At 45.1% G+C, this 24390-nt stretch overlaps 1 protein-coding gene across 1 annotated transcript in view; it reads right to left on the reverse strand.

Annotated features, from left to right (window-relative positions):
* LOC309565583 (receptor-type tyrosine-protein phosphatase beta-like) overlaps positions 1 to 24390 on the reverse strand; it is a 285362-nt gene that overhangs the window by 116660 nt on the left and 144312 nt on the right. The window contains exons 18-19 of the mRNA XM_082270537.1: positions 20004 to 20273; positions 19644 to 19919 (exon numbers count right to left, since the gene is read on the reverse strand). Coding sequence (XP_082126663.1) covers positions 19644 to 19919; positions 20004 to 20273 — 546 coding nt within the window. The remainder of the gene's footprint in view (positions 1 to 19643; positions 19920 to 20003; positions 20274 to 24390) is intronic.

The following is a 24390-nucleotide window of genomic DNA, read 5'->3' on the forward strand; positions in this document are numbered from 1 at the left end:
GCGCTGTGCGACTTCAACTGACAATTGCGCGGTCGTGCGACGCGGTACCCGAACTAAATTTACGTCCTTTTTTTCCCACAAACAGAGCTTTCTTTTGGTGGTATTTGATCACCTGTGCGATTTTTACTTTTTGCGCTATAAACAAAAAAAGAGTGTTTATTTTGAAAAAATAACAATATTTTTAACATTTTTTTATATGAAATTCCCCCCAAAAAAGATGTAAAAACCAATTTTTTAAAAAATTTTTGGCCAATTTGTTTTCTGCTACCTATGTTTGGTAAAAAAAATCGCAATAAGCGTATTTTGATTGGTTTGCGCAAAAGTTATTGCGTTTACTAACAAAGGGAAAGATTTCTGTCATTTTTGGTGTTTTTTTTTTTAACGCGTAATGGCGGCGATCTGCGATTTTTTTTGCGGGACTGCGACATTGCGGCGGACAGATCGGACCCTTGACTGACATTTTTGACACTTTTGGGGGTACCAGTGACATTACTGCAGTAATCAGTGCTATATATATGCACTGTTACTGTAAAAATGACACTGGCAGGGAAGGGGTTAATTTTATTGGAGAGGGAGGGGTTAATGTATGCCTGGTGCTTACTGACGTGTAGGGGGGGAGGTGACTGAGTGAGTCATGGACAGATCGGATGTCCAGCTATGCTGAACAGTCCGATCTGTCACTCCCTGTCACTATGGAGATCCGCCCGCTTGTGTTTACACAGGCGGGTGGATCTCCACACTAGATCCCCGGCGATCGGGGCAGAGCAGCGGCGATCGCCGCTGCTCCTCCCCTGGCCCGACTCCCGCTGTGAATGAAAACAGCGGGAGCGAGCCTCCGGCGGCGCGCAAGCGCCGCCCAGAAGGGGGAGTGTCTGACGACGTAGTACTACATCGTCAGACGATAACGAGCCACTCTGCCGCAGTAATATTACTGTGGGCGGTGGTAAAGCGGTTAACCAAGATTTGGAAGCCTAGAATCCATTAGTGAGCCTCATTATTAATAAAGAATATGAAATATATAGTTTTAGCATAAGGGGATTACAGTGCGGGGGATTACAGTGCGGGGGATTACGCTTGGGGGATTACACTGGGCTTCTCAGTCTAAAATGGCCAGGAAGTGATTCCGACCATGATGATGTCACTCCCAGTCTGTGATAGCGCACTGATCGGCCCACCGGCACAGACTGCATTATTCACAGGGGTCGGTCTTGGGTGTGCAGCATGACCATGTGCAGCCTGAAACTTCTCCAAAAAAAATAAAAAATAAATAAGGTGAATGAACCACCTTTCTCCTGCGCTCAGATAACAAGGCTCCCCGACTGCTCTTTCCACGGGACTTTACAAATGGCGTCTCAGATGGCTACGGTCTTGCTGCCCTAAAGGACTTGGGTAGTCCAACAGTACTGCAAATAAAAAACACAAAAAAGGGTGCACCGACCTAGCGCATTATCCTCAACAATGGCCTTATTGTTAAAACATAAAAATGGCTACTCACAAACACAGGTGAAAATCAATCATATCAAACTCAAGAACTTGAGTATCAGGAGTAGTCCATACGATTGTCCATTGTCCTATTTGGATGACGGCTGACGCGTTTCGAGGCATAAGCCTCTTCCTCGGTGGATCTGTCCTATTTGGATGACGGCTGACACGTTTCGAGGCATAAGCCTCTTCCTCAGTGGATCTGAGGAAGAGGCTAATGCCTCGAAACGCGTCAGCCGTCATCCAAATAGGACAATGGACAATCGTATGGAATACTCCCGATACTCAAGTTCTTGAGTTCGATATGATTGATTTTCTCCTGTGCTTGTGAGTAGCCATTTTTATGGTTTAACAATAAAGCCATTATTGAGGATAATGCGCTAGGTCGGTGCACCCTTTTTTGTGTTTTTTATTTGCAGCCTGAAACTTGCCTGCCCAGCACCCTGCAGAGTAGTGTGGCAGGCTAGACAAGAGAGAGCCCGATGCGCTAGCCTGCCAGTGTCTACTGCTCTGTCCTGCTGTCACTCCGCAGCAGCAGGACAGAGCACTGTGGCAGGATAGAGAGGGAGAGCCATGCTGTTGAGCTAGTCTGCTCAGTGCCCCAGATTGTTTTAATGCTCTAATGCTCTGGGGGGGGGGGTGGGGGGTGGACTTAAAGCCAAACTCTAACCAAACCACTAAATTCACAGCTGATGTTATACCTGCTTCTCTATCCAGTCCCAACATTTGCACAGTTCTGCCACACAGCACAGCCCTCTCTGACAGGGCAGGAGAAAACAGAATTTTTGTAAGAACTTACCGTAAAATTCTTTTCTCTGAGTCCTCTGACAGTCGCCGCCCACTCATACAGTCTTCACTTATGGGTATTGTCCTTATCCACAGGGGTAAACTAGGCAAACGATTTTGTTAAAATCATACATAAAATCATTTGCATGTACACACCCACAGGGGGCTGTCAATCTGGACCATACCCTCATGTTAGCAGCATTCCCAATTCAGTTTGGTAGCAAGCAGTACATAGAGCCAACAACCCTAAAAAGAGGGGCGGGGGGCAGCGACTGTCAGAGGACTCACAGAAAAGAATTTTACGGTAAGTTCTTACAAAAATTCAGTTTTCTCTTACGTCCTCTGACAGTTGCCACCCACTCATACAGTCTTCACTTATGGGACGTCCCAAAGCAGTGTAGACTTGAGGGGTGGGAAACGCAACCGTCCCAAAGGCAATGCAACCCAGGTCAGAGAAAAGAACCTTATCTTCAAGATAAAGTCAAAACACTGGGTAACAGGAAAGCTCAACATGAGCAAACAAAACCCAGGAAAGCAAAAAACCAAAGGATTAACCCTCAAGCAGAGGGGACAGGCGCACACTGCCATGTCACCCCTAAAGTACAGCCGCACCAAGAACTTTGCGGCCAAAGGAGGCATCGGCCGATGCCAAAACATCAAGTGTGTAAAATATGGTAAAGGTATGCACGGACGACCAAGTCGCCGCATTGCACACCTGGGACACCGACCTGGTAGAGTGCGCCGTGACAGGGAAGGGTGGAATCCGATCCCTAAGCAAATAGGCCCACACAATCGTCTGCCTGATCCATTTAGAAATGGTTGCCACAGACGCAGCAGGTCCGAGGGCCCTCAGGAAGGACGAAGAGAGAATCCGACTTTCTGAGGGAGTCGGTAGACAACAGGTAGACCCTGATCGCCCTCACAACATCCAAGGGATGCAAGGCAAACTCCTTAGGATGCCTAGGCTCCGCACACAGCGAAAGCAAAACAACATCCTCATTGAGATGGAAATCAGGAGCCACCTTCGGAAGGAAGGATTGATGAGGTCGCCAGACCACCTTGTCCTTATGGACAACCAGGTAGGGAGAGCGGCAGGACAAGGCCACCAACTCCGAGACCCTGCGAGCAGATGTGATAGCCACTAAAAAGGCAACTTTTCGTGACAGAGCCTGCAGAGTAATTTCCCTGATATTTTCAAAGGGAGGGCGCTCACCTAGGGGGAGCCAGATGACCTACTCCTTGAATGCTGGAAAAGAACAGCCAGCGCAAATAACTGACCCTTAACAGTGGTCAGCGCCAAACGCTGATCCACACCAGACTGCAGCAATGCTAACACCCTCGCCACCGAAAAGGAGCGAGGATGGAAACCCTGGGATTCAAACCAGGCGAAATAAGCCTTCCAGGTACGATAAAAATCTCACCAGACGAGGCCTTCCTAGCCTTGAGAAAGGTAGGAATGACCGCTGACGAGAGACCCCGATCTCTCAAGACCCAGCGACTGTAAAGCAGGATGGAAGATCGGCCCCTGCGACAGCAGAGCGTCTCGTAAGGGGAGCCGCCAAGGAGGCTCGACGACCATTTGCAAGATGTCCACGTACCAAGACCGGCGCGGTTACTCCGGCGCCACCAGGATCACCTGCGTTGGTTCCGAGACCAACCTGTGAAGGAACCCCAACGCGGCCGAGGCGACTGCCAGAGGATCGCGAGTTCTTGCCACTAACCTTTCCATCTTGTTGTTTAGACGAGACACAAACAGATCCACGCCTGGGAATCCCCATCGCGCACACAGCATCTGAATTACCTCTGGGTGCAGGGACCATTCCCCCTGGTCCAGGGTCTGGCGACTCAGAAAGTCGGCCTACCAGTTCTCCACACCCAGAATGTGCACTGCCGTACGTGGACATCTTGCAAATGGTCGTCGAGGACAGAATCTCAGCCACTTCCTTGGCCGCCGGGCATTCCTGGTGCCCCCCTGGTGATTGACGTACGCCACCGCAGTGGCATTGTCCGTCTGCACACGCACAGGGCGGTCCTGCAGATGATCCGACCAATGCAACAAACAGAGTTTGATCGCTCGCAGTTCCAACACATTTATCAGCAGAGAGGATTCCTCCTCCAACCAAGTGCCCTGGGCCTGACAAAGTGCCCAGAACACCGCCCCAGCCCGACAGGCGGGCATCCGTGTCGATCACTGTCCACACCTCCGGACGGAAGGATTGTCCTTCCTCAGAGCCGGAGCCACCACAGAAGAGCCGTCCGGACTCGGAGACTCAACGAGATCCTCCTTTCCAAGGATTGAGGATGCCTGTCCCACATGGTCAGAATCTCCACTAGCAGAGAACGCGTGTGGGATCGTGCAGATGGCACCGCCTTGAAGGCTGACACCATTAACCCCAGGACCCGCATGCAGGTCCTGAGCGACGAGGAACGGTTGTCCCTGAGGGTCTTGACCTCCTTCTGTAGAGTCTGGAGCTTGTCCACCGGCAGGAAAACTCTTGCTTGAGCGGAGTCCAGAACCATCCCCAGGTAAGGGAGCCGGACAGAAGGGGACAACATCGACTTCTGGAAGTTGGCGGTCAACCCAAATTCCTGGAGCATCTGGACCTCCAGGACTGCAATTCCCTGCGCCCGCAGCAGGGCCAGGACAGGAGCGAGACCGAGAGGTAACGCCACAAACTAATAGTGCTCCTCTGCAATCGCGAATCGGAGATACCTCTGATGACCCTCGTAAATGGGGATGTGTAAATACGTATCCCTGAGGTCGATGGACGCCAAGAAATGCCCCAGACTCAGACAGGCCACCACCGATTGAATGGACTCCATGCGAAATTTAGAACTCGCACGAAGCAGTTCAGAAACTTTAAGTCCAGAATCGGACGCACCTTGCCCTCTTATCTGGGCACCGTGAACAGATTCGAGTAAAAACCCTAACACCTGTCCCCCTGGGCGACCAAATCCTGCACCTCCCGATGGAGATCGAGGAGACGATCTGGGGTAAATGAAGACTTGAGGGGAAGAATCTGTCTGTCGGGCGTGATCGAAACTCGATCTTATATCCCGACCGGATAAGTTCCCTGTCCTGAATCTTGGACAGCCAAGGTTCGGGAAAACAGCGCAGACGTCCCCCCACCCCTTAAGCGGGTAAGGGGCGCCCCTTCAGGCGGGGGCGGACTGGGCCTGTGTGTTAGGGTGGGTGGCTTAATTTTGCCCACCCAGGGCTTCTTCTGGCCACCCGAGGCCTTAAAGGATTTGCCCTTGTCCTGTGCCCTAAAGGCACGAAAGGACCCCTGATTGGGTTTAAAGGAAGGGCCCCGCTTGCCACGGAAAAACCTACCCTTGGCCACTAGGGGTAGCAGAATGCTCCTACCCCCAGTGACCCCTTAACCAACTCATCCAGGGATTCCCCAAAGACTCAGTTCCCCGCATAAGGGATGTCAGACACTCCAAACAAATATTTCAACCAAGCGCTCACTTCAAAGGGGAAGACTGGCGTGCTGCTCTCCTCAGGCAGGGAACTCCAAATCGGGTACATTAAAGAAGAAAGGAAAGGAGGCACAACCACCTAGTGCATTACCCGTGGTACTGTATAAAATATAGTCAGCTCTGAAGAAGGGGGCTTGACTCCCGAAACGCGTTAGCGGTCGCATCTCAAGGGACATGTTCCAGCACACGTGTGAAGGGAATTTGTAACACGATTTTATTTCTGCATGTTTGTGAGTATGCATTTGGCATTTTTTATTAAATATTTTATACAGTACCATGGGTAATGCACTAGGTGGTTGCGCCTCCTTTCCTTTCTTTCATGATGCCAGACACTGTCTTATTTGAGGACTGGTCAGCCAAACAGTTCTTCAACCACACGATGCGACAGAGCAATACCGCGCATGCAGACAAGCGCGAGACCAGAGAGGCCTCATCCAAGGCCGTGTCACACAGGTATAGCACAGCTTGATAAACCTGGTCCATCATGGCCAACGTAACAAGAGGGGCAGAATCTGCCTCCATAGTGCATTTAATCACCTCTATCCACTCCAGCACAGCCTGAGAGACCAAAATGGAGGCGAACATGGGTTCCAGCAAGGAACCCGCCACCATATAGCAGTGGTGGGTAATAGACTCCACCCGTCTGTCCGCCAGGTCCCTAAACACTGGAGATTCCTCCGCGGGCATAAGAGTGGCTTTGTTCAACCTGGACACAGTGTGGTCCACCTTAGGAGCCACAGTCCAGCGCAAATCCGTAGGAGACGCGAAAGGATAACGGTACTCAAACCACTGAGGTACCACAAAGTTGCGCTTCAGATTGCGCCATTGTTCATTCACTATTTCATGAAATACGGCGTGACAGGGAAAAAACCTGAACCGATTTCTGGGTTCTGCGAGTCCCAAAGGATGACCGCTTACCCTGCTGGTGGGGCTCATCCTCCAAATGCAGCGTATCTTTTACAGAACTAATGAGCGCAGCCACAGCAGCGCGATCTCTGTCCAAACTGGCGGGGGAAACTTCCCCCTCCTCCACTACCCCCTCCCCCTCCGACAGAGAGGACTGAGACCCCCAGGGGGTACACTGTCCGTGGCAACCAGATCAGAAGAAGGTCCTGGTCCTTTTCCTACAAACCCTCTCAGACAACAGAAGATCCACTAAAATCGCAAGTGCAGCACTAAGGGAGCCCTGCGCAGAGGACTCAGGCGTACCTGAACCCTCCACGAGAGCTAGGGGGGGGGGGGGGGATTTGCTTTCCTGGGAATCCATAAGAATCAATGAAAAGCTTTTTAAAAAGTTTTTAAAGCGCTGGCCCTTTAAGTAGCAACAGCTGCGGATCGCACCGCGAGGTACCGCAAAAGGAATTAAATAGTGCAACAAACAAAAACAGTAGGAAGTGACTGCCAGCATGTAATGTTCCGGTACCTTTGGTACCCTAAATTACACTTTCCACAAGTGTATGCGCCCCACCATTTATTTTTGGAAAGGTGCGCATACACCTTTAAGACTGGCGCTGTCATCACCCAGCGCCGGACTAGATGGCTATTTAAAGCGCCGGTTCTCACTCACATGTGTTCGTTCAAACACCCTTACTTGGATGCTAACCTTGCTTGAAGCTTCCATGCTTGCAAGCTTACTTCGCTGACGGAACCTCGCTGCGCTGATCCCTGTATCCCGCTACTGGATCATCCGCCTCTCCTGAACCACCCTTCGGCTGTATCGCTAATAGTGCTAAGTACCCCGCAGGGGAATTCTCTATAAACTTATACTAAGCTTACACTATCTAGCTCTGCATAGTAAAGACTGTTTATCACATCTGCATAAACTAGATTGCTAGCTCTTGAGACTACTGCTACTTTTCTGCACTGGGTTGATCTCTTTTGTATGTCCACCTGCTATTCTATCATCTGCTATCATACAACATTGCTAAACCTTCCTGCATCCATCTGCTACTGTCTCACCTTCAAGTGTCTATCACCTATCACCTCCACTCAACCTATCCCTCAACCTTCATCATTGTGTTACCACATACATAAAGTCACTTTAGGAACCAGCTTGCTAATTGTGTGTATTTACTGGCTGAAATAAGACCTTCCACACATGATGAGTCATTGAGGTTGGGAATGGTATCTCAGCATATCTCTTACATGACTACTGACGTGGAACTATTTCTGCAGCTGAAAATCCACACCATATAAGAAACGCAGGCGCGTTACAGATTGAACGAACCAAAAATGGATTCAGCAGAAATAACCACTCAGGTGACACAATTAAAACAGCAAGTATCTGCGTTAATACACGCACTTGCTGAATTAAAAGAAGACAATCAGGCTCTGTCGCAGCAGGTAATTAGACTGACACAACTTACCTCTGCTCAGTCCCCTGAACCCAAGATAAATCCCCCTTTGGTATTTACAGGCGATCGCAAAAAATTTCGCGAATTTAAAAACGCATGTGAGTTACTATTTTTGCTAAAACCTCGTACCTACCTTACTGATCACATTAAGGTTTGTACTATTATTTCTTACCTATGAAGCGATCCTCGAGCCTGGGCAGATTCTCTTTTTGAGAAAAACGACCAGCTTCTCAACTCCTATGCCTTGTTCCTGGCAGAGCTCACTAGCCTATATGATGACCCCAATAGGCAGAGTACTGCTGATCTTCAGTTAAGATCCTTGAAACAAGGAAGGAGGCCTGTAGAAGACTTTGTCGCAGAGTTCAAGAGATGGACCCTTGATTCAGAATGGAATGATGCATCTCTGAAAACCCAATTTAGGCTTGGCCTATCAGAAGCCGTTAAGGACGAGCTCGCCCGAGCGGATCTGCCAAAAACCCTGGATGCATTAATACAACTCAGTATTACCATAGATAGAAGACTACGAGAAAGAAAGGCTGAAAAGATGGGAATGCCATTATCCGTTTCCTCTCGGAGTCTGGCCGTTCCTATGGAGGTAGGAACCATACGCCCACCGCTATCAACTATAGAAAAAGCCAAAAGCCAAAATGAAAATCTCTGCTTGTACTGTGTATCCCCGGATCACAAGATAAACGTCTGTCCCCTAGTCAACAAAAAGAAGGGTGAGTGTTCACATGTCTCTCTAGGAGGATTGACAACTTCATTCACTAACCCCTACATTTCTGTTTTTTTGACATTACAGTGGGACCAGAACAGGATTACTACTAAGGCCATGATTGACACAGGATCTTGTGGAAATTATATGGATATATGTTTTGCTGCTTTAAATAAAATTCCTATTATTTCTAAACTCAAACCTGTCTCAGTAAGTCTTATTACCGGTGTTCCGTTATCCTCTGGTCCGATCACCGATCAGACACAAGCACTTCTAGTCACTATTAACGAGTCTCATAGGGAGACTTCTACCTTCGATTTAATACCATCACCCCACTTTTTCCCATTGTGTTGGGACTTCCCTGGTTGCACACACACCAACCAACCATAGATTGGAAGAAACGGTCCTTGACCTTCCCTTCTTGTTATTGCGAGGAGACGTGTAACCTCCCGTTTTCCGGGAAGATTCTGTCTGTGGTGACAGATGAGATTGCACCACTATGTTATCAGGATCTTTCTGAGGTTTTTCTTGAGAAAAATGCTCAAGCATTACCTCCTCATCGAGACTATGATTGTAGCATTGATCTACTCCCAAATAGCAAATTGCCGTTCGGTCATGTTTATCCTCTTTCACAGGATGAACTTGCCCATCTCAAAACCTATTTGGATGAGAACTTGGAAAAAGGTTTTATTAGACCTTCCACTTCTTCCACAGCAGCAGGACTCTTTTTTGTTCGCAATAAAGATTCAAGTCTCAGACCTATCATCGACTACAGGAAATTGAATGCTATCACAATAAAAGATCGCTATCCTCTACCGCTTATCCCTGAGCTCATTGAGCAGGTGCGTGGAGCTACCTATTTTTCAAAATTAGACCTGAAAGGAGCATACAATCTCATTCGAATCCGTGATGGACACGAGTGGAAGACTGCATTCAGAACTAGATACGGATTGTTCGAATATCTTGTGATGCCAATCGGCCTATGCAATGCCCCTGCAGTTTTCCAACGATTTATAAACAATATTTTTAAAGACTTACTAGATGTCTGTGTTGTGGTATATCTGGACGATATACTTATATATTCACGGACCCTGTCTGAACACATAAGACATGTAAGACTTGTATTATCGAGATTGCTTGCACATAATCTTTATGTGAAGCTGAAGAAATGCTTGTTCCATAAAGATGAGGTACTCTTTCTAGGCTACATCATATCCAAAACAGGAATCGAGATGGACATGAGTAAAATATCCTGCATTCAGGATTGGCCTACACCAACTGCACGCAAGGCGCTACAGCTATTCCTGGGATTTTCAAATTTCTACAGGAAGTTCATAAAAAACTTTTCTGCTATTGTGAGACCCCTCACACAGCTCACTGGCATAAAAATACCATTTAAATGGTCAGAGGAAGCAAATAAGGCTTTCCACTTGTTGAAGACAAGGTTTACTTCTGCTCCCATATTACGCCATCCAGACCCATCCCTCCAATACATTCTGGAGGTAGATGCGTCAAACATGGCAGTAGGAGCAATACTCTCCCAACGACCTACCCACACTTCACCACTTCATCCAGTCGCTTTTTTTTCTAAATCCCTGAGCAGTCCCGAGATAAATTACCCCGTGGGTGAAAAGGACCTGCTTGCTATAAAATTGGCTCTGGAGAATTGGCGACATTTACTCGAAGGCACCCAATTACCAATAATTATATACACGGACCATAAAAACCTCCAATATCTTCAGACTAGCAAAACTCTCTCGCATCGACAGGTACGATGGTCACTATTCTTTCTAAGGTTTAACTTCCTAGTGACCTACACACCTGCAGATAAGAACAAAAAGGCGGATGCACTATCACGACTAACTGAAGAAAACTACTTTGAAATCCCTTCCGTTCCTATAATACCTCACAAACGCATTATTGGAGTTGTCTGTTCCTTGAAGGAAGAGGTTCTGCATGGTATAAGTTTGGATTCACCCCCACCACAACTAAATACTGATGCAGAGGGCTTCCTCTACTACAACGACAAACTTTACATACCACCTACCCTACGCACCAAGATCTTGGAATTATCGCATGATGTGCCTATGGCAGGACATATGGGTATGACAAAGACTTTCAATTTGATTTCTCGGCAGTTCTGGTGGCCTGACATGAAAACATCTATACAAAAATTCGTCTCTTCATGCAATGTCTGTGCCAGGTCCAAAATTGACACTACGAGACCATCCGGTCTACTATGCAGTCTACCAATACCCCAAACTCCATGGGAGGTTTTGTCATTGGACTTCATCGTAGAATTGCCTCCTTCCAAAGGATTTAATACCATCTTGGTGTCAGTGGACCATCTGACAAAGATGGCACATTTCATTGCTATTCGCAGACTACCTTCGTCCAAACAAACGGCAGAACTCCTGATGAAACATGTCTTCAGATTACATGGTATCCCAAAAACTCTTCTGTCTGACCGTGGATCCCAATTTATTTCTAAATTCTGGCAAGAACTATGTCACATACTACGGATTGAGCGGAAGCTCACTTCTCCTTACCATCCGCAGACCAACGGACAGACTGAGAGAGTCAACCAATGCATCGAGCAGTATTTACGTTGTTACACTTCTTACCAACAGGATGATTGGTTGGATCTTCTCCCCCTGGCAGAATTTGCCTACAACAACGCAACTCACAGTACAACCAAGCAGAGTCCATTCTACTTGAACTATGGATTCCATCCCTCTATTCTCCCTCCACGCATCCTTCCTTCAAATAACCCAGTAGCCTCAGACTATCTTACCCAAATAAAGGATTCTCTGGGTTTACTAAATACTACCATTGCACACGCTCACAGTCAACAAAAGAAGTACTATGATCTTCGTAGAAGACCTTCTCCACAGTATACTATCGGGGACCTCGTTTGGCTCTCAACAAAAAACTTGAGACTGAAGATCCCTAGCAAAAAGCTTGGACCTCTGTTCTTGGGACCTTTCCCAATCAAGAAACTTATTGGAAAAGCTGCAGTTCAGCTTACATTGCCAATGGACCTAAAAATCCATCCCATTTTCCATGTGTCGCTACTAAAACCCCATGTTCCGGACCAAGGAATAAGGCCTAATATTCCACCTCCCCCTCCTGTACAAGTTGAAGGTGGAGAAGAATACGAGATAAAAGAGATTCTGGATTCTCGTATCTACAGAAGAAGACTTCAGTACTTGGTTAGATGGAAGAACTATGGGCCCCAAGACGACACCTGGCTAAACACCTCTGACATACATGCCCCTAGATTAATCCGCAATTTTCATGCGAGATACCCAGACAAACCAGCTCCAGAGGCCTTCAGGAGCAGGCCTTAAGGGGGGGGTATTGTAATGTTCCGGTACCTTTGGTACCCTAAATTACACTTTCCACAAGTGTATGCGCCCCACCATTTACTTTTGGAAAGGTGCGCATACACCTTTAAGACTGGAGCTGTCATCACCCAGCGCCGGACTAGATGGCTATTTAAAGCGCCGGTTCTCACTCACATGTGTTCGTTCAAACACCCTTACTTGGATGCTAACCTTGCTTGAAGCTTCCATGCTTGCAAGCTTACTTCGCTGACGGAACCTCGCTGCGCTGATCCCTGTATCCCGCTACTGGATCATCCGCCTCTCCTGAACCACCCTTCGGCTGTATCGCTAATAGTGCTAAGTACCCCGCAGGGGAATTCTCTATAAACTTATACTAAGCTTACACTATCTAGCTCTGCATAGTAAAGACTGTTTATCACATCTGCATAAACTAGATTGCTAGCTCTTGAGACTACTGCTACTTTTCTGCACTGGGTTGATCTCTTTTGTATGTCCACCTGCTATTCTATCATCTGCTATCATACAACATTGCTAAACCTTCCTGCATCCATCTGCTACTGTCTCACCTTCAAGTGTCTATCACCTATCACCTCCACTCAACCTATCCCTCAACCTTCATCATTGTGTTACCACATACATAAAGTCACTTTAGGAACCAGCTTGCTAATTGTGTGTATTTACTGGCTGAATTAAGACCTTCCACACATGATGAGTCATTGAGGTTGGGAATGGTATCTCAGCATATCTCTTACATGACTACTGACGTGGAACTATTTCTGCAGCTGAAAATCCACACCATATAAGAAACGCAGGAGCGTTACACAGCATGAAAAAAGTCCCAGGAGAAGCTTAAAAGACCCCCAGGAGTGCATACATACAGTCTCCACACCGCTGGAACGATCTGCAGTCTGAGAGGAGGAAGTGATGTCACTCTGCTAGAGGACCCAGACTAAGAAAATATGGCTGCCATGCAAGTCAATGAGGAGGCTCCGGGAAAATGGCCGCTGAATGCATGTAATAAAGACCGTGGCCACAACCAAGATGGCGCCGAAAAAGGCGCAATTTTGCCGCAGGGAGGAGCGCTGTAGCTCATACATGAAGCCAAATATGTTGCCCACACCAAAGATGGCGGCCCCGCAAATTTTACCCGCAGCAGGCCCCACGCACATGTCTGGCACCCCAAGTAGTAGAAAACACACATTGGGGAGAGGGACCCCCCCCCCCCCGCGCGACCCCCCCCACAGCGCAGCATAACCGATATGGCGCCCACAGGGACCAGGAGAGACTGGGAAGTACACCAACAGACATGAGGGGAATAACACAGATACCAAAGACAGACTGCCATCCCCACACAGAGGCCCCACAGACACCCCCCAAGCAGAGGGGTTACTCACCGACCAACGATAGCGTGGGTGCCGCCGTGAGACGGGAAGCCTCCCACCCCGGGTGGGAGTACCGTCAGCCGAAAACAGGACACTAGCTACACGCGGAGTACCGCAGTAGAGCCATCCTAACGAAGTCACCACATTCGCGGGCTTTGTCCCTAAGGACAGGGACAGGTCGCTTGCGAGGCCAGGGCGTACGCATTGCCTGCTAAACGCTCGATGGCAGGCTGGGATTCCATAAGGTTCTCTGTCCTGGATTACCAGGACAACCAGTCCGATTCCCAGCTCCGCAATGCTGTAGTCTTCTGAAGTCTGACTAACTAAGCGAAGGAACAAATAAAAGTCTATCATCAGAAAGAAAAAACAGAAATAAAAGGTAATAAAAAGGAGAGAGGCTGAGACCGCAGCCCCAGCCAGGGAAAGCCTGTCTACCCCTTAACTAGGCAAAAGACAAACTGAATTGGGAATGCTGCTAGCATGAGGGTATGGTCCAGACTGACAGCCCCCTGTGGGTGTGTACATGCAAATGATTTTATGTATGATTTTAACAAAATCTTTTGCCTAGTTTACCCCTGTGGATAAGGACAATACCCATAAGTGAAGACGGCGACTGTCAGAGGACGTAAGAGAAATGATTTTACATTTACAGTATGGTTACCATTCACCCCCATTTCCTGGGAACAGTCTGCAGGAAACAGGCTTTCCCTGCATTGTCCTCAGTCGTCTGCACACTGATCACTATCTCCACTCCCCCATAAGTCTCCAGAGGATTCGCCCTAGGCCAGCATGAAGGGGGTGGAGGGAGGGTTTCCACCTCCTGAGTTCCTGCACCTCTGAAACCCAAGTCTCAGCCCAAGTGCTGGCCACCTGAAACCCACCTCGCAGCTGGTGGTGGTTATCTAAGTGATAAAGCCAGCTAAAATGCTTGTGTCAGCCAGATATGGTGAATTGGTGGTTTCTGAAGAGGTTACCTGTATGTATGTGTTGCAAGTGCACACTAAGTACTAAACATATGAATACCTACTATACTACATTTTGGCATCGCTTATTCCTGGCCCCTGCACTCTTTGTGCTACTTATTTGTGACCCCTGCACTCTGTGCGTTACTTACTCCTGACCTCTGCACTCTATGCTTTACAAACTCCTGATCTCTGAGCCCTGCGAATTACTTACTCCTGACCTCTGCAGCCTGTACATTAGCTATTCCTGACCTTTGTACTGACTTTGTGCTTTACACACTCCTGACTTCTGCAATTGTTCCTGCACCCTTCACTCTGCTCACTACCCACTCCTGACCCCTGCACTCTGCGCCTTATGCACTCTTGACCCCTACATTCTGTGCATTACACCCTCCTGAACTCTGAACTGTGCATTAAATACTCCTGAACTCTGCACCCTGTGCATTGCACACTCTTGACACAGAGCAGAATAGGCTAAGGTTTTATTTAACCATACCCCTTTGGGCAACAATTGGTCCAAACCCACAACTTGCCATGGTGCGCTATTTTTTTAATCATGCTGCCCAAGACATTTTGTCTTTATACTTTGAATGTCTGCCTCCTATTTCAAAAGTCTATCATAAAATTGTTCCATGGCATCTTTCTAGCAATGTCCTAAAGCAGGAGTTCCCAAACTGTGGGTCGCGACCCACTGGTGGGTCTCAAGCTGAATTTCAGTGGGTCGCTGGAGGGCCTCCTGCGGCTCACTGACACCTGCAAGTGCAGCCCGATATCCCGGCTGCACTTGTCAGCCGTCAGTGAACCCGTTAGTGAACTCCTGTATAGTTTGGCTACTCCTGTCACAGGCAGAGTCAGTAATATTGCCCTCTGCCTATGACAGGAGGAGCCATGACACGATTGGCTGAACAGCGTGCCACTGCACTCTGACACCTGCAGCTATCGTGTCAGTTGGGAGTCCCCTGCCCAGAATCAATCCTTCCACGTGCTGATGAGAGGTGGGGATGGGTGGGACCAGCATGTGTTTGTACATCACACAGAGAACACACAGGTAACCTAAGATGGGTCATCCTGTACCCTTCAACACCTCTACCTAGGTAGCCAAGCCACCTCCTGTTCATGCCATGCCTCCTTCTTCATCATGCCTTGTCTCCTTCTTCATGCCATTGCCTCCTTCTTCATGCCATCCGGCATGGCATGAAGAAAGAGACAAGGCATGAAGAAGGAGGCATGACATGAAGAAGGAGACAAGGCATGAAGAAAGAGACAAGGCATGAAGAAGGAGGCATGGCATGATGCCCGGGCCTCCTTCTTCATGCCTTGCTTGACTTCCTTCATCATACTATGCCTCCTTTTCTTTATGTCTTGTTTACTTCCTTCTTCATGCCATGCCTCCTTTTCTTCATGTCTTGTTTCCTTCCTTCTTCATGCCATGCCTCCTTCTTTCTCATACCTGTGGCACCTGGTGCCATTTGCCAACCTCCTTCTTATAAGGACTATAAAGTGTGACTTACTCACCTTGTATTAATTATCACCATGACCATGTGGGTTGGCGACCCACATTTGCACAGGCATAGCAGCCCATTGATTCTAATGGGCTGCTATTCCTGCGTTTTCCACTGAAAAAAGGTGCGCATGCAGAATTTAAAAAAATGCAGTGATCGTGAAATCCATCCTGCTTTTGCAGCATGCGACTTAACTGCAGTTCCTGAACATGCAAACTGTGTTTTTAATTACTGGGCCCACATATTTAAAAACGCAGAAAGCTTGCCAGTACAGGAACTGCAGGTAAGTCGCATGGTGCAAAAGCAGGATGGATTTCAAAGCCACTGGATTTTTTTTAAATGCTGCATGCACCTTTTTTCTGCCGAAAACGAGGACATAGCAGCCCATTCAAATCAAAAGGCTGCTATGCCTGTGAAAATGTGGGCCGCCAAACTGCACATGTGAACCAGGTCTAAAGCAGGTCTGGCTAAACCGTAATGTTAAAAAACTTATTAAGGGAAAAAAATTGGCCTTCAAGAATTATAAATCAAAGGGCACAGTATCGGCTTTCAAGCAATACAAGGAGGCAAATAAGAAATGTAAATACGAAATCAAAATGGCTAAAATCAGCTTTGAGAGACAAATAGTGGAGCATAGTAAAAAGAACCCAAAGAAATTCTTTAAATATATCAACAGCAAAAAAACTAGGGCAGAGCATATTGCACACATAATTAACGATGATGGGAGGATGGTTACAGAGGACACTGAAAAGGCAACCGTGCTGAACGCCTTTTTCTCGTCAGTTTTTACTCAGGAAAAGGAGGGGTACACTGACCAGGACTGTATGGTTAGTAGTAATACACAGGACTTGCCGCTATGGCTAACAGAGGGTGAAATTAGGGAAAGGCTGGATAAAATTAACACAAATAAATTACCATGCCCGGATGGCGTACACCTGAGAGTACTCAAAGAACTTAGTAAGTCTATATCTAGACCACTGTTCCTGATCTTTGCTGACAGTATTATGACAGGAAATGTACCAGGGGATTGGAGGAAAGCAAACGTGATACCGATATTCAAAAAGGGCAGAGGCATGTCCCGGGAAATTATAGGCCTGTCAGTCTGACATCGATAGTATGTAAACTTCTGGAGGGGATGATAAGGGACTATATCATAGAGTTTGCTAAAGACAACAACATCATCAGCAGTAACCAGCATGGGTTTACAAATGGGCGTTCTTGTCAAACCAATCTGTTAAAATTCTACGAGGAGGTGAGCTGTGAGCTAGATAGGGGGAGACCAGTGGATGTGGTGTACCTGGATTTCGCTAAGGCGTTTGATACAGTTCCCCACAAGCGCTTAATTTTTAAAATAAGGTCTGCAGGCAACGATCGCAAGGTTTGCTCTTGGATACGGAACTGGCTAAAAGGGCGTGTCCAAAGTGTGGTAATAAATAGCGCATACTCAGACTGGTCTGAGGTGGTAAGTGGGGTCCCTCAAGGCTCAGTCCTGGGACCAACCTTGTTCAATTTATTCATAAATAGCATTGAAGACAGGATCAGTAGCTCTATATCAATTTTTGCAGACAACACAAAATTGGGCTGGGCAATAACTGCACAGCATGAAGCAGATATCCTACAGAATGATCTGGACAAAATAACAGAGTGGGCAACGACATGGCAAATGAGGTTTAATGTGGAGAAGTGTAAGGTTTTGCACTTGGGGACTAAAAACATAAAAGCACAATACACTTTAGGGGGGGAACCTTTGGGGGAATAAAAAATGGAGAAGGATCTGGGAGTCCTGGTAGAGGATAGACTAAGCAATAGCATGCAATGTCAAGCGGCAGCTGCCAAAGCCAGTAGAATATTAGCATGCATAAAGAAAGGGATGTATTCCAGAGATAAAACTATAATCCTACCACTTTATAAAACTCTGGTCCGACCACATCTGGAGTATTCTGTCCAGTTCTGGTCGCCGGTCCTCAGGAGGGATGTGTTGGAGCTGGAGAAGGTCCAGAGGAGGGCAACTAAACTAATTAGGGGATTGGAGGACCTTAATTATGAAGAGCGTCTGCAATCGCTTGATTTATTCTCCCTGGAGAAGAGACGCCTGAGAGGGGACATGATAGCAATTTATAAATATGTTAATGGTGATCTCAGCATAGAAAAAAAGCTGTTCAGTCGGAAGGACTACATGAGAACTAGAGGGCATACAATGCGTCTGGAGGAAAAGCGTTTTAACCTCAGGCAACGAGGGGGGTTCTTTACTGTTAGAGCTACAAGATTGTGGAATTCTCTACCACAAGAGGTGGTTTCTGCGGGAAGTATGGTGGCTTTCAAAAGACTATTAGACCTACATCTCAAGAATCAGAACATTCAGGGGTATGCAAGATGATTACGGCCACACACACCTACACAGGTTGAACTGGATGGACTATTGTCTTTATTCAACCTCACCTACTATATAACTATGTAACTAGTAATTTACAAATACAAACACTGGTTCCCCTGCAGGTTTAACCACTTCTGGACTGCAAGGATTTGCCCCCTTAATGACCAGGCTATCGGATCAGAGCTGAGCGCCAGGACCAGTCACCAGATGGGCCAGACACTGCTTAATGGCTTATTTTAGGCCTGGCTCACATGTATGCGGGTTGGCGACCCACATTTGCACAGGCATAGCAGCCCATTTGAATGGGCTGCTATGCCTACGTTTTCCGCTGAAAAAAGGTGCATGCAGAATTTTAAAAAATGCAGTGGCCGTGAAATCCATCCTGCTTTTGCACCATGCGACTTACCTGCAGTTCCTGCACACGCAAACTCTGTTTTTAATTGCTGGGCCCACGTGTACAAAAACGCAGAAAGCTTGCCAGTGCAGGAACTGCAGGTAACTTGCATGGTGCAAAAGCAGGATGGATTTCAAGTCCACTGGATTTTTTTTAATTCTGCGTGCACCTTTTTTCTGCGAAACCGAGGGCATAGCTGCCCATTCAAATCAACGAACTGCTATGCCTGTGTAAATGTGGGCCGCCAACCCGCATACATGTGAACCAGGTCTAAAGCAGTAGTAAAGTAATTTACAAATAAAAACTGCGACGGGCGGTCGGGAACCAGTTAAGTCATACCGCACTAGTATAACCCTGTGATGTGTAAAGGGGCACTATGACGTGAAAATGGCTGCAAGTGGGTCCCGAAAAATAACTGTATTCTGAAGTGTGTCTCGGCCCAAAAAAGTTTGGGAAGTCCTGTCCTAGAGGTTTTGCAGTCAGGCTTCATCATGAGTTCGATAAATGGCTTACACCTATAGCAAGGGCATTATTCAACTTTGGTCAAAGCTGCACAGCTTGTTTTTATCTATAGACATATGTTATCTGCATAGGCAGCTTTTAGTAAAGGTTATTAACCCTTTAAGTGTGTTGTACATATACAAGCAATAGAGAAGACTAAAGTCAATTTTTCTCATAACCTAAATGGCCCTCTGAAAGAAGTACAGGTCTTCAGGAATAAGGTAGAGTATGACTTTAGCTCTTTAAAAATGTTATACTTTAACACACATCTTGCCTGCTTGAACATTCGATACAGAACATATAACCTTTAAAAAATTTCATGTTATTTCTGTGCCTCATTAAACAATCATTCTTTACTCACCTGTGCAGGTAGTTTGGGTCACAGGGTCAGATTCAGTGACATTATCAGCAGCTCTTACATATACAGAGAATGTGTATGTTTCTCCTGCTGTCAGATTGCTTACTGTAGCTGATTCATTATTCACCATTATATTACTTATCAGTGTAGATGATGATGTGACAATTGTCTGCACTCTGTAGCGGTATGTGTTCTGATACTCAGGCGGTCTGCTCCAATTTAATATCACAGTATCTGACGACACATTAGTGAATTTCGGATTTGATACAGGCCATGGCTCTATAAAGTAAAGATAATAATAATAATATTAATTGTAATAAGATAGACATAAAAATTACAGGATTTCTTGTTTTTGCTACCTACTTGTATACACAGATCCGGTCAGAGGCGTGCTCTGATACCCCCGAACTCCGACTGTCATCACAGAAATGGTGTAATTAGTTGCGGAAGTCAGGCTCTGAAGGGTGGCATTGCTTGTGTAGCTTGTTTGGGACCAAATGGTGGGAGAAGAATTCTCATATGTTATATTGTAAGACATTACCAGATTGGTCATATTTACTGGCTGTACCCAAGACAATGTGATGTTGTTTGCTGCGATTGGATTGAAAGTGATGTTTCCTGGTGGAGTAGGATCTGGGAAACAGAAAAGGGGAATGAGGAAAAATTAACACATGAAGAAAAGTGCATTTTAATAAAAAAAAAAAACATCGAATAAATGTGTTAAACTAATGCTGTATTTCTTTCACGCGCTGCACATGGTAAATTAAATGTTTTTATCTTTTATTTTCCTTCCCAGTGCAATTGTTGTAGCCAACTCTAATGTCCATGGAGCACAGATCACAACCATCATCATGCCTCATCTTTACAGACTTCTTGTGCTCGCTAACAATACTGCTGTCACCTTTTATGCATCAGCACTACAGCTAGACTGTAAAGCTTTCTAAGTCTGCAGCAACACCTAAAAAGCTTGTACTACTGCAATAGTGGAATCACTAAGGTGCATCTATAAAGCTGCATTTACACCTGAGCATAGCGTCTTCGAGCATTTTTCAGGCGTTTTTTTGCACATTTTTCTGCGTGATTTTGGTCCTTTTTTTTGTTGCACAACTTGCGTGTTTTATACAGCGTTTTTGAGCTTTGGCGTTTTTTATTGGCCAATAGAGAAGCTAGCATCTGTTGGATCATTTGTTGCTAGGCATTTCAGCTTCTTTAGCTTTTCCATTAGCTTTCTTTTTTTTTTTATTATTATTATTTATTTATTTTTATTCATTTTTTTTGTTAGGGTAAGGGGTTAGCGTTAAGGTTTATTTAGGGGTAGGATTAGGAGTTGGGGTTAGGGTTTTTATAATTTTTTTTTTTTTTTTTTTTTTTAGGGTGTTAATACTACTACTACTACTATTACTACTACTAATAATAATAATAATAATAATAAAGTAAAATAAATACACAAATAAATAAAAATATTAATAATTAAATAATAAATAAATGTAATAAATAAATACTAAGTAATAAAAAATAAATAATTAACCCTTAACCTTAACCCCTAACCCATAAAAAAAAAAAAATAAGATCAGTTATAAATAACTATTTTTGGAGAAAAAAATAAATAAATAACTAAACACCCTAAATACTTAACCACTTAAGCCCCGGAGGATTTGGCTGCTAAAGGACCAGGGGTTTTTTTGCGATTTTTTACTGCGTGACTTTAACGGACAATTGCGCGGTCGTGCGACGCTGTACCTAAACGAATTTGACGTCCTTTTTTTCCCACAAACAGAGCTTTCTTTTGGTGGTATTTGATCACCTGTGCGATTTTTTGATCACGCGCTATAAACAAAAAAAGAGCGTAAATTTTGCAAAAATAACAATATTTTTCACATTTTTTTATATGAAATTCCCCAAAAAAAAAAGTAAAAATCAAAATTTTTTAACATTTTTCGGCCAATTTGTTTTATGCTACCTATGTTTGGTAAAAAAAATCGCAAAAAGCGTATTTTGATTGGTTTGCGCAAAAGTTATCGCGTTTACTAACAAAGAGAAAGATTTTTGTCATTTTTGGTGTTTTTTTTTTTAACGCATAATGGCGGCGATCTGCGATTTTTTTTTCGGTACTGCGACATTGCGGCGGACAGATCGGACCCTTGACTGACATTTTTGACACTTTTGGGGTTACCAGTGACATTACTGCAGTAATCAGTGCTATACATATGCACTGTTACTGCAAAAATGACACTGGCAGGGAAGGGGTTAACTTTATTGGACAGGGAGGGGTTAAGTGTGTCCTAGGGGCGTGCTTTCTACTGTGTAGGGACATGGCTATTGGTGTAAAAGCAAAGATCAACCGTTCTACATAGTAGAACGGTCAGATCTTCACTTTTACACAGGGAGAACTGACAGGCAGCTTGTTTACACAAGCTGCTCTGTCTTTCTCCCTTCACAGGAGCGATCGTAGTGTGGCCGGCGGACATCGAGTCCGCCGGTCACACGCACTGACTTGCCTGTGAACGAGCCGCGGCGGGCGCGCGCCTCGGCGGGCGCGCGCCCGCCCGCGATAGGCTCGCAAGTCAGTGACAGGCGAGTGACGTACCGATACGTCACTCTGCCTGGCCGGGGCTGACCGCCGCAGTATATAGTCGTGCGGCGGTCGGCAACCGGTTAATGCCTAAACACCTTAAATAAATAAATACATTATTATTATTTTTACTATTAATATTATTATTATTATAGTTATTTATTTGTTTTTTTGTTTGGGTTTTGGTTTTTATTATTTTATTATTATTAGTATCATTATTGTTATTATTATTAATAATAATAATAATAATAACTTATGTATTTTTTTAAGGTTAGGGGTAATTATTTATTTATGTATTATTACATATCATTTATTTTATTTTATTTTTTTTAGATTTTTTTGTTATTTGTGTTTTAACATTTATTTATTCATGTTTTATCACTATTTTATTTTTGACATTCTTTTTATTTGAGCAGAAAATTGTGCAAATACGCATGACAAAACGTGCACAAAAACGTGCAAGTGGCGCATTTCTATTTATTTCTATGGGAATAAAATGCACCAAAAACACTGACATCTGGTCGATTCAAGCTACAGAAAAAGTTCCAGAACTTTTTTTAGCTTCAGGAGTTTGGCTTCAGGCAACTTGGTGAGAAGATGTAATAACTGAATGATGCAACATTCTGGCAGTTACTCTTCACTAAATGTCCAGTGAGGATAATTTTTTGATGTATATAAAATAAAGAGCAGTAGATATAAACAAATGTTATATATATCATATACACTAACGTATGGAAAATTTGGAAGCTTCATTCACGCCTCGTACAGAGGATTAAGTCATAAAGCATACCCACCATTATGGTAGCTCTAAGGTTACAAAATAGATCCTGGTACTGAGTAAAAATTACTCAGTGGCCCCTCCTTGTTCAGGCAGACGTTCGATCCCAGATCCTGCTTCTTGTCCTAAAGGCATGTATATTAAGGGCCATGTTCCAAGACAACGTCTGTAGAAAGCTGCTAACTCTACCATACTCTGGAAGTGTAAGCCTTCTTTTTTCACCTGGAAGGCCTTTTTTAGATAGTGAGAGGCTGATGACCATAATCCATTTTTGTTTTTCTTATGACCCTTGAATTTAAAGCAGCACTTTACTAGAACATTACTGCAGAGAAGGCCAGCTGCATGTTGGAAAACCATGACTCTTTGTGAAGACATTTTTATTTCAAATATAAAAAATTCCTGAAACTTTTATCATTAGAAGCTGGAAATAGGGACGGGATCTTAGAGAATTTGTAGCAGAGGCATCCAAATGGAGCAAATAGTTATGGATTGTCCAAGAATAGATGTGTAGGAAAGAAATGTAGTATGCACAGTGATAAACATACCTCAGAATACCTTTGGCGTTATAATAGTTGAAAACCCTATTTCTTGATATGTGCAGCAATTGAAAATGAACCCCCTTTGAGTTTCCCTTTTTTAGTTACAGGTTGTCTAGGGATGACCATGGCAAAAAAAAATCAGGTAATGACAACAATAATCTATATTAATGGTAAAAATGGTTAACAAAACCAGCAATGTGTTTCATGGTGGGTATGCATGCACTTCTTCCGTCAGGGTGTATCACAACTCTGGTGTGAGCTGGGTAGTTTCTCTTAACACCGCTAGAGACTGCAATGAGCGGACGAGCTCATGTTAGAATCATGATAGACCTTGCCTAAGGAAGTGCCCATATGCTCATCACAAAACATGTTGTCCTTGTTCTAAATGATACCGTCAATAAAGCCTGTTGTTAATGATACCTGATTTGACGTTGTATCCATTCTAAAACCACTCATTCCAATTTGGTGTCTCTGCTACTTACACCTGGAGACCTATGCACATATTTCAAGCTTCTCACTAGCACCAGATCACTTTGAGGACATAAAGGTCTCTGACTTCCTATAGCAGTGATGGGGAACCTTGGCACCCCAGATGTTTTGGAACTACTTTTCCTATGATGCTTTACTACACTGTAGAATGCATGAGTATCATGGGAAATGTAGTTCCAAAACATCTGGGGTGCCAAGGTTCGCCATCACTGTCCTATAGCATCAACTGTGATTAATTTGGCCATTTCTGCAACATATTCTTGGAGACCCAAACCCTATTTTCAGCTTCTAACAATTACTAGACCCCTTTGGGGACATCAAGGTCCAGGCGTTGAATGCAACCTTACAAAAGGTCTGAGTAGAGACAAGGAT

This window comes from Pelophylax lessonae (assembly GCF_965119305.1).
Source record: "Pelophylax lessonae genome assembly, chromosome: 10".
Classification (NCBI taxonomy): domain Eukaryota; kingdom Metazoa; phylum Chordata; class Amphibia; order Anura; family Ranidae; genus Pelophylax; species Pelophylax lessonae.